Below are 11,999 nucleotides of genomic sequence, written 5' to 3' on the forward strand. Positions count from 1 at the left end.
GAATATTTTGCCCGTCCTACTTTTCTGCTTCGACTGTCAGTGGCTCTTTTACGTGCCCACTAATGTGTACATTGCCTAGATGTTGTTTTAGCTATTATTTATACCAAACATGACCTGCATATTAAATAAAAAATTTATAGGCCGGGGCATAATTTGATTTATGGGTTTATAATATTATATCAATAAAATTTATTTCGCTAATCGCTAGAAAAGCAAATAGACTAAACAATAGCCAGACATTCGGTATAATCGATCACCCACGTATATTCTTCATATTCAGAACAAAATAGACGTTTTAATCTATCTCGAACGATCGTATTAACCTTTGGTTGCGATGTCCACTCCCTTAGCTCATGTTTATCTACCTAATAACTTGCACGTGCCGAAAAGAACCGTATGTTCCAACTGGGCGTTATAAGCTCAATATACCTCAGCGCGTGCAATACCGTTATACTTGAACAGCGCCCTCTAGCGGACCTGAAGTTTACGGCACGTCAGTGAAGATTAAAAGATGGCTGCCGATACGGGACAAAATTCAGCGAAACGACGCTCAAAAAACTCCCATGGCAGCAAAACCAAACGACAGAAGGTATAGATACCTAGATATTTATAATCATGAATACTTCATCTTTCGTTCAAAATCATAAAATGGCTTGAATTTATAACGTGGTTTGCATGATTTAACAATTTACAGAACAACTGTATACATTTTCTGTGAAATTTGTAAATTTATTTCGACAAGTCGGCAGATTTTATAATTTTATGAAATAATTTTCAAATCTACAGCAAATTTTTAGAAATCGGCATTAAAATAAGTATTTTTCCTGGTCAGCCAGGTAAATGTTAATACGTTATATGGTATACATTTTTCTTAATTTATTTTTTCTGCATAGTCGGGGAATCTGCGGGAATATTTTTACCTGTTTATTAGAGAATTCCCGCAGGCGCTGTGTAAATCTCACATCGATGGACGTCGAAAAATTGTAGACAAGAACATTTTTCATGATATAAGCTTATATTAGTTAATACTTTTTCAATAAAAAAAATTAAATTTGTTACTATTGTTAGTTAATGCAATTTAAAAAGAATAATTGTAGATTTTTATAAATTATCTGGAAATTAACTTTTAAGATGATTAATATTCTTTGACTATAATTGAGAGTTTCTTGTACTTCTAGAAAATATTTTATTTTGACAGAATTCTAAGGAAGTTTTAATTGGATTGGAATCTTATTGAAAAAAAAAAAAAAAAATAATGACTTTGTCGCTTTTGTTATTCATGAAGTAGAATTATAGAAAAACAGTGAATTTATTTTTAACATCATAAAAATTATCAAGGAAACTTCTTATATTAAATATTAGGCGACAGTTGCTTTTGAGGAGTTTTGAATCGTATACAAACTACAATATTATGAAATTTAAAACTCTAAAAGTAATATTAGGCTAAAATGATTCAATTCCGTTCAGTATAATTTACAAAGATATGATGAATTGAAACTTTCTCAACTTTCAGCAAACAGGCGAGAATCCAAGCCTGATTATGTCCTGTTAACAGTTTGATTTTATTTTGATAATAAAGATGTTAAATAATCAATTTGAGAAATGTTGTTTCTTTTTATTATAGTGTAGTGTCAGATAAATTCTCCAAATCTAATGTCTGTAGACTCTATACAGATATTGGTTAACACACGGCACATCAAATCAATGGGTTAGGTTTAGTGTTAGGACTCTATTCAGATATTGGTTAACACAAGGAACATCAAAACATTGAATATATAAGATAAAATATGCCTCAATTTCCCCTTGTGTCATACAAAAAGTAATAAATTGTTTCTAAAAATTTAATAGATTTCAACCAAAAAATCATGGCAGTGGTATTAGAGGCAGCTTTTTGCCTTGGGGTGTGTTGGATTGAAAGGTTTTGCCAGGGCACTGGCTGAAAGTCTTTTTTTCTATCTTTTAATCGAGAAATGGGTTATTTTCATATCTGGATTAAAACCTTGGATTTCATCCGAATGGACATATTTGATTTATATATTATTTTTATGACATATTTTGTGAGTCGTGTTGTCTGTGTTTTTGTTTATTACTATGACGACGGAAACATGGTGTCTCAGTGATTAAGGCGCTAGCTCACTAAACAGGAGGGCCTTGGTTAGATCCCAATGTTGTCTGAGAAAGTTCTGCAGTATTTTTCACACAGGTTTCCCTATGTCAATGAGGGGGGTCTGATGGCATGGTTTCAATTCCTCGGTTGTATGTGACAAGGAGTAGGGTCGTCTGTCCAACCTTGTGGGTTTTCTCTTGGTCTTCCGGTTTCTTCTCACTGCTAAAGACTTCTACGCACAAGCGAATTATTGAAATAAAATTGAGCCATGTGTTAGTCCCGAAATGACCTAGTTTGTGTCGAGTGGACGTTAAACCGCATTTCTCTCTCTCCCCGTTGTCAATAGTGAATTATGGATGGGCTGACAAGATGTCTAGTCTTGTCGATTGGACAAATTACCGCAGTGTCAATTATCTATATACCATTAAAGTTACTTCCCCCGCGTGCCAACTATGTGATTTGATGATATGTTTGGACTAAAAACATATTCAAACTAATTAATCTATCAAGAACTGTCGGCTCTTTATCCAAGTCTTACATCATGCATCTTTAACCAGGAATCAAACTGGGACTTTCGATTCGTCAAGCGGAAGAGAACTGGCCCAAAGTTCACAAAGCATTCTCAGACTTAAGTCAAGAAATTACTCAGAATTGCTCATCTTATTTTAACTAAAATATAGTCCTTTGTAAAACTTTTATTGTTTTAATGTATCAAATACATCAATAAGAAACTATGTGCAAAGTTTTGTGTTTCTGGATCTAAGATATTTCTCATAAACAGTGATTGAAAGTTGAGTAAATTCTGAACTAAAGCCTGAGAATGCTTTGTGAACTCGGGGCCTGAATAAAGGAGGCTTTTACCGCTGTGCCTATTCAGATATAAAATAGAATGACATTATATTTTCAAATTTTGTGATTTAATTAAAGTTTTATTTCCTATATTTTCAGGTAACCAAGGGTTACAAACAGTCGCACAGTATAGGATCACGTACAAGCAAAGTTGTTACTTACAGTGAAACAATTCCAATCTATCAGTCTGTTCTGGCAATTTATCTGGAAAATAAAAAAAAGAAGGGAGGTAATGCTGTAACTTCAACCTCTCCATCTTCTAAGGGATCTTTGCCGTCGCCTTCGATAGCCAAAAGTTCAGCCCCTTCAACTAGTAAGATTTCACACCCTTCCTCGTCGAAAGGTTTGGTCATCAATCCCAAAATACACACAAATAAGGAAACTATTTCGTTAGCCACGTATAATTATAATTTTCCGATACCAGAGATCCATCTTAAACGTACTTTAGATTATCCAATGGTGGGTGGGAAAGCAAAGCTACCGAAGCCATGTGTCTCAACTAAAATCAAGAAAGACAACTCCGATGGAATGAAAATAAGAAAGAAAGATGGACAGAAAACAACTACCAGTACTGGTGCAAAGAAAATAAACAAAAATTCCCCGAAAACAAAAGACAAGACGACGACGCCTCCTAAACCAAAGAAGGATGCTGCAGACAAGAAAAACAAAACTGAAAAAGTCAAGGCTCCCAAAATCAAGAAAGACAACTCTTTCGTTACTCCATCAAAGGGAGACGAGTCCCAAAAACCAGGAAGTAAAGACTGTAAGCCAAAATTATTGAAGAAAGATAAATTGAAACTTTTACAAAACACCGTTGGAGAGAAGAGAAAGCAGTCGGAGAAAGTCAAGAAGTCAAAGCCGTCTGATAACAAGGATAGTAAACCAAAATTAACGGCAAACAAGGGAGTTAAGCCAAAATTAACGGAAAACATGGGAGATAAATGTAAGGCGTCAAATTTGGAAAACATCAATAAGGGAAAAAAACGAAAACTGAATCAAAATGATGAAAAAACAAAAACTAAAACTGAGACGAAGACAAAAGTACGCAAAATTGAAAATACAAAAACTGAAAAACAAATAAAGAAAAAAGATACAAAAAAGTCTTCCAAAATTTCGCCAACTCAAAAAATAAAGCAGAAACAAAAGAAGATGGCTGATAAAAAGAAATTAAAAGCCGATATAATGACTAATTCTCTACTCGATATTTTTTCGTTAGTTCGTATGAAGCGTGAAGCTAGCTTAAATGCTTCTGCTCGTGTCAATATTATGTTTGAAAAATTGCCGACTTCTCCTAAAACCAAATGTGAACCGACCACAAATCATGGAAAGAGTGAACCCATGAAAGATATAAAATCAAACTCTATCGCTACTGAAAAGAAAAATTCCACAAGTGACGGCAAAAAGGACAAAAGTGAAAAGACTAAAAAAAATGTCGGGAAAGATGATGAAAAAAAGAAATCTCAAAAAGACACAAAATCGAAATCTGCAAAAGATAAAAACACAAATAAGGAGATTAAAAAGGTGAAAGATAACTCAAACGCGAAGAAAAAGGAGAAAGCAGTTGTGCCGATTCAGGGATGTGTTCGTAGAATCGCTAGTTTAAATGCTCAAGCAATAATGGCCGCCACTAAGGAGTTCGAAGCGGAGCCATCAGAGCGAGCAGCAAGGATTGATCGTTATTGTGTGTCATGGCAGTGTGAACCGTTAGCAACTAAAGTGTCGTCTGCCGCCCACTGGGTCGATGGTTTAGGCAAGACGTGTTGCGTTACACAGACAAGTACTTGTTTTACAACGGCAACAAAATCAGATTCCATCTCGGAGGAATCAAAACTGCCCGCCATTACCCTGCCAGAAAGTGAGATTATTGAAGAGAGACCTGCTAGTGTGGTTGACGTTACGACCCATGTGGCGTCGAATCCCTTCTTACAACCTCCAACACAATGTATGGGGTCGTTCTTCTCTCAGAGTCATTCATGCATACCACCATGTTCTGTCTGCTGTAACTCCATATCATCGTCACAATTCAAATCATTTCAACTTGGACCCCTCAATAGTCTTAGTAGTTTACAGATGATGACATACGGTCACCCAGGACATCCTTATAGAAGTGCTTTCTCTGTTCCATATAATCATACCGGTATGGCAGTTCCTCATTATGGTAAGTATTTATATACCTCACAGTATTTAATATTAACACGCTCAATCAATTACGACTTAGTTCAAAATACGCGAACATTCCAAACTTTTGCTTTTTTGTCTTCTAAATCTTTGTGACTTACAGCTTCTCAAATGCAAGTAAAATCGTGTGCAATGGTAGGGGAGTAGATTTTTGCCTGGACAGCACCAATTCAAACTGTCGAGTTTTCTTTTACCAGACTTCATTCTTTCGTATGACTTCTCAGCACTTTCCTGTGGGGGCTAGCCCTTACAATGGAAATCAAACTTGAAAAATCGCAAATTTCTTCCGGACCCACACTGGGGTTGGAAACTGGAACATTCTAGTAGAGAAATTGGCTATTGGTAGACCCCATCTTTAAAACTTTGGTAGATATAGTCTTTGATTAAACATGCCATCGTTTGATTTAGTGGATTTGAATACATTTTGTGATGGATAATTTAACATAAAAATAGATAATCGAGACTTTGTTTATTATAAAACCAACGGTAGAAATGATGATAGAGGCTAGTCTAAAATTGAATCGCTGATATCTCGATTCAGAGTGAAGCAATTTGATTGAAATTTTCAGCATATTCTCTTTACATTATCTATTTATTAACTATCAAAGTGAAAACTCTCAGCTCTTTATCTAATCTAATGCCCCTTTAAGTGATTGCTTGTTTTCAAGAATAATCTTATGGTGGCTTCTCGTAAAAATTGGAGAATTTTAACGATTTCTATACCTTCTGATGCAATCTTAATAAGACCAATGGATTCCAAGGCCTTGAATGTTAATAAATGACAGAGTGAAAACGAAGATTTTAATATCTGATATGTTTCTTTATTTCAGGTTACTATGGCAATAGTTATTATCAACCAACCACAGGTCCCGTTCTTCAACCCGATCCATGTATCGTCTCCCACCACGTTCCTATCCAAGTTCCACAGGCACAGGTCAAAGTCTTAGTACACAATCCCGATTCAAGCCACGATCATTGTGCCTTCACGAACTCCACAGTTAAAGGCAGCAAAGATGACGACCTTGCTCAAGAACCAGTACCCAAACGTCGATGTTCGTCAGAGACAAAGAATAAAACCAGCGAAAAACAAAAACTGGATCAATTAAAACTCAAACGTAAATACGAACGGAAGAGGAGTAAAAGCCCAAGTAAAGAAGAACCAGAGAAGAAAATAGTAAAAACGGTGAAAGTCCCGGAGAAGTTGATCATTCCTGCTCATGGCTGGTCTCAGTGCGGCCAACCAGAATTGAAAAAAATACCCAATGTTGTAAGTATTTCAGTCTCTGTTTGAAACAACCCGATCGGGAAATAGGCTAATTAAGCTCCCATTCCTTTAACAGTCCAGGTCATTGTGTTTTTAAGGCAAGCGATCACTCTCGAGAGTCGACCGATGGGTTTTTTTCTCCCTCCCTTAAAATTGAAAATAGCCCCTTTACAAAGTCATGGGGGGGTTTATTATTATTAATGAAACCATGAAGTTATTGATCTTCAGAACCATTTCCCATACACTTAACTAATCACTCTCCTTAATATCAGATCGCTCTCCTTAATTTCTAAATCATTCTCCTTAATTTCTAAATCACTCTTCTTATCGAAACTGGGAGAGCTTTTTAGGGGATTATTTCAGGTTGTTGATTAAGGGTAGCTTTTTTCAGGGCTCAAAATTAACCCCGAAAAAGACCAAACTGTGGTAAAATCTGAAGTAATACAGGCTATGGTATGACTAAATGAGAACAAATGTACAGTAATAGACTGTGTATCTAGTGTTCGTGTAATAATAATGTCGTACAAAATGGTTTTCTACACAAAACTTTTATAAAGATATATAGTATTTGTGATATTGTTTATTCTGGTACTCACTGAGAAATGACTTGGTATGGTTTCAAAAGTTTGAGACGGAGGAAAAAATTTATTGATCTGTAGAAAGAAAATGAGGGCATGAGTTCCGAATGTCCCAGGTTCAGATAAAATATAGAGTAAAATATAGAGATATTGGTTGTATTTTCAGGTGGAAGGACCGGTGAGAGAACGTAAATGTTTCCCTGCCATGAAACATATTGATGGAGATATTATAAATATACGAGACTGTGTTTTACTACGATCGGGGCCTCGTAAAAAAGATATTCCATTTGTAGCTAAAGTTAGTGCATTGTGGGAAAACCCTGAAGATGGTGAGTGGAATTTATAAGTCTTATACCGAGAGAGTGAGAGATGGGGTTTAACATCCAATCCACACAAACTAGATCTAATGTATGGTTTAATTTTATTTCAATAATTCGCTTGTGTTTAGGGGACTTTAGGGGACTTTAGCAGTTGGAGGAAACCGGAGAAAATCCACAAGATTAGATAGGTGACCCTACTCTTTGTCACGTACAAGCGGGAGATCGAAACGATGTCACTTGACTCAATGACAGACCTTGTGATTTCACGCACACACGTTAAACCACTAGACCCCCCCCCCCCCCCCCTGTCTCTACATGTATGTGTCGGTTGCATATTTTCGGAAGTTATCTACACTAAAATTGATTGTTTAAAATTCAATTCAGAAAACAAAATCAAATATTAATGGTAGATATCCATCTGCTTGGATTCATATACATGTAGATTAAAAAGATGCCCATCAAAAGATTGTTGCAAAGATTATAATTTATTACAGTTTAGAATCGACCCACTTTACTCAACTTTCAATCACTGTTTATGAGAAATATCTTTCATCCACAACCACAAAACTTTGCACATAGTTTCTTATTGGATGTATTTGATACATCAAAACAACGTGGCCAGACATGATAATAATCTTGTGAAACATCCGTCCAAATAATCACCTATCAAGATATAAATATATATATGGTTATTATTACAGGTGAATTGATGATGTCATTACTGTGGTATTATCGACCAGAACATACGGAAGCTGGTCGAAAACCAGGCCAGTTAGATAACGAGTTATTCGCATGTAAACATCGTGATGAGAACAGTTTAGCTTGTATAGATGATAAAGGCTATGTACTTACATATAATGAATATTGCAGGTAAGTTCAAAGTTATCTCCCTTGGTTAAGGAGAGAGCCCATACTGTTCGACAAGGGTTTCATTTGACCCTTTCAATATGATGTGCTTGGTTCATTGTTATATTAAAGAGGTAATTACACTTTGGAGTCAACTGGTCTGCGGTGGTCGCACCCTGATCTTGATATTAATAAATAGATCATGTGATATACTGAAAATAACGTACCACATTGCTGCACCAATCAGAAGAACATACTCTTCATCAAATTACAATTGTTGACGGTTGTTTTACCGGTCTTGGGTTTTTCTTCCCATCCGAGCGACTAGACATGTTTATGGATAATATTCACTAGGTTTATTAACTGCAATATATCCATGATGTTACCGTTATCAAGCATATTACTTTTAATTGTTAATTAACTTATTATTACCTGTTTGTTTATAACCTTGTGTAACATGTTTGATTGTATCATTGTTTAATAACAGTGAGAGTAACCCCATTGAAACGTTGCGGTTAAAAAACCTAATCATTGTTATCTATAATGCTCATTGTTATTATATTTCACTAAATGTCCTTTAAAGATACTAGACACATTTCCTATCAGACTGTCCATTTGGAAATAAATATGTTCAGTTTGCCAAAATGAGTTTAAAATTGATTATTTATATTTCTTCAGATACAAAGCTGAACAACGTAGAATTGAATCAAACTTGCCTCCACGACAAAATGTAGTGCCAAAATTAGAGGAAAACTCGACCAAGAGGCAGCGTATGCCTCCACCAGACGTCAATCCAGATAATGTCTTTATATGTCGGCAAGTTTATGATTTTAGACAACATCGAATATTAAAGAATCCATCTTAATAATACATTCAACAGACTCTGTGATTGGTTGAAATATTTCTCAACTAGGACGAACATGTTATATAATAGTTTCTGTGAAATTCAGATCAACAAAAGAATATCGCTCAAATTTATTGAAGAACATTTGGGATTTATTTGGTATTTGAGATTGTTAAACTAGTTATATTATGTGATCACGGAACAAATTGTGTTTAAAAACGAAATTATTAGTTTTTGAAGAAACATTAATTGAGGAATGTGTGTTACTAAGGTTGTTTTTGAAGAAACATTAAGTGAGGACTGTGAGTTAATAAAGTAGCTTTTGAAGGAACTTTAAGTGAGGAATGTGAGTTAATAAGGTAGTTTTTGAAGGAACATCAAGTGAGGAATGTGAGTTAATAAGGTAGTTTATGAAGAAACATTATGTGAAGAATGTGAGTTACTAAGGTAGTTTGTATATAAGGTAGAGAATATCCTTTACAAGATCGTGGACGAGTATATTGCCCAAGATTTGATAGCTGCTGGATGTATACAGGAGGATGCCATTTTGGATAGTAGTCTGAGATACCCAGACGGTTGTATAGTTGAACAAAGGGTCTGATTGATCATGACTAATATTGAGAATATTTTCATGATCTTATCTGATTGGTGTATACTATTCATTACCCAGAATACATCAGCTTTATCTATTACGAGAAATAACATGAACAAAACAAAACGACAATCACAGAAAAATATCAAACTTCTCAGAACAGAGAATTACAAGAAGAAAGAAAGAGAAATTCCGAACATTTTGTAGAAATAACATGAGGATGTGAAACAAGATTTGTTTAATGTTGGGGACGTTTATGATTAGATAAAATCTATATGAACAGATTTCTGTTAATTTATAGAAAAAAACCTGATTTATAGAAAATATCTCTATTAACCTATAATATCATCTTCACAGTATTTTATCATATATTGCATTATAAACATAGTATTATTATTATTATTATTATTATTAGTTTCATTCAAACTATATATAATCTCAATACAAATCATATAATTCACCATGCACATGCATTAACACATGCATATACACATGCACCATACCCCATGCACATTACACATTGTATGAATGATAGATAGTATGAATGAATGAAATACCTAGATGAAAGATAGTATGAATGAATGAAATACCTGGATTAGTTTTGTTACAGGTATGTTACAGAAATATTCAAACTATTTGATGTTCATATTGTTTTAGTGGTTTTTCAAAACAAGAAGTTGATTATGGGCAATCGCCTGTCCAACCTCGTGCGTTTTCTCCGTGTCCTCCGGTTTCCTCCCACTGCTAACTGAATTTCATCAAGTTTGTTGTTCCTTTACATCCCTGTATGTTGTTGTATTTTTTTATGAATGTGTAAAATGTTTATCTGCGTAATTTATTGTAGAGATATTCGAGTAACCTACAAAAGGGTATAAACCTATATCGTTCGTATACCACATTTATTTATAGTAACAATATATATATTATATACCTATATATGCTATAATTGTTATTGTATATTTATATTGTAAATAAAAACAAAATATATTCAACTAACATTAAAACCAGACTCAAGGTGATCTCATTCCACATTTGAGTGTGATCTGTGAGTTTATTAAAGTGGACTTCAATGTGGGGTTTTATTTATAATCTACAGAAACCCTGTTTGAATTATGACTGTAAAAGCTGAGTAAAAACTTGCTTTTAGATATTGATTAAGATATTGATTAAGATATTGATTAAGATATTGATTAAGATGTTGATTAAGATATTGATTAAGATATTAAGATGTTGATTAAGATATTGATTGAGATGTTGATTAAGATATTGGTTGAGATATTGATTAAGATATTGGTTGAGATATTGATTAAGATATTGATTGAGATATTGATTAAGATATTGATTGAGATATTGATTAAGATGTTGATTAAGATATTGATTGAGATATTGATAAAGATGTTGATTAAGATGTTGATTGAGATATTGATTAAGATATTGATTAAGATGTTGATTGAGATATTGATTAAGATATTGATTAAGATATTTTAATATGATCCATGAAAGATGACAAATGATAAAATTATTGATTTTAAAAACAGTAAATTATGTAACTATATTTAAAGGAACTAATTTATTTTGTTTTGTTGATTATTGTCATTGTATATTTTGCCATTACAGAATAGCTTCTTTTTTTTTTCTTTTATTTTATAATTTTTAAAGACAATTATTGAAGTATTTAAAAGTACAGTACAAGCTTAATAGATGTGATGAGATCCTGGGCTTACACACAGTCATCTTCCCAGGGTTGTCAAGGGAACACAGTCATCTTCCCAGGGTCGTCAAGGCAACACAGTCCTGTATATCATTCCATATAGTACCATGGCCATAACATCATGTCATCATCTACGTGCTGCTGTTTGTTTACGTCACCCAATGAAATTATTGATTTTATTACGCTCTGTCGACTTTCAAATTTTTAATAGAAATTTTTCTTTTGTTACATGTCATGAAATTTATGTTCCAAAGAGTTGAACCTGTAAAATCCCTCCAGATATATGAAAACAATTAGGATTATCCCTAAACATCGTCTTATTCTGTGGAAAAAATAATTGGCTAATACGAGTTATAGAAACTGTGTCAGAAAATTGACGGGCAAGCAGTATTTCGTAGTTAAAGCCCAGGGCCTCTTTCACAAAATTTTAACTAAGATAAAAATCCAAATTTTAGTAATTTGATTGGATAATATTAGATTGATTTTAGTGCTTAGCCAATCAAAATTGAAGTATCGAGAAACGTCCCGAGTTGTAACTGTATTGTCTGAGATAAGAGATTGGGCTGGGTTGTATTACAGCATGTAGCTGAAGACCTGGTGATTGTTCATGGGCTATTCTGTATAATAATATTTAAAACTTGACCACTCAATGTATTATATATTTAACATATAGATATATTATTTTATATATTATTATCTGTGTTCACCCT

The 11,999-nt window shown here is 33.9% G+C and overlaps 1 protein-coding gene across 1 annotated transcript; it reads left to right on the forward strand.

Moving 5' to 3' along the window:
* Window positions 1-482: 482 nt before the first annotated feature.
* Window positions 483-10,766, forward strand: LOC126822530 (uncharacterized). Its single transcript, XM_050551466.2, has 6 exons — window positions 483-589; window positions 3,056-5,114; window positions 5,965-6,401; window positions 7,143-7,305; window positions 7,998-8,166; window positions 8,821-10,766. Exons 1-6 carry the CDS (start codon window positions 512-514, stop codon window positions 9,005-9,007), a joined length of 3,093 nt encoding a protein of 1,030 aa, XP_050407423.1. The 5' UTR covers window positions 483-511; the 3' UTR covers window positions 9,008-10,766.
* Window positions 10,767-11,999: the final 1,233 nt, after the last annotated feature.

The sequence above is a fragment of the Patella vulgata genome, chromosome 5, assembly GCF_932274485.2.
Source record: "Patella vulgata chromosome 5, xgPatVulg1.2, whole genome shotgun sequence".
In the NCBI taxonomy this organism is placed as follows: Eukaryota; Metazoa; Mollusca; class Gastropoda; family Patellidae; genus Patella; species Patella vulgata.

Excerpts from the sequence above, each read along its gene's own strand:
- LOC126822530 (XM_050551466.2), top strand. The coding sequence starts at position 512 with ATGGCTGCCGATACGGGACAAAATTCAGCGAAACGACGCTCAAAAAAC. Across the intron at positions 5,115-5,964 it reads TATGGCAGTTCCTCATTATG|GTTACTATGGCAATAGTTAT; the intron begins GTAAGTATTTAT and ends TCTTTATTTCAG. Across the intron at positions 8,167-8,820 it reads ACATATAATGAATATTGCAG|ATACAAAGCTGAACAACGTA; the intron begins GTAAGTTCAAAG and ends ATATTTCTTCAG.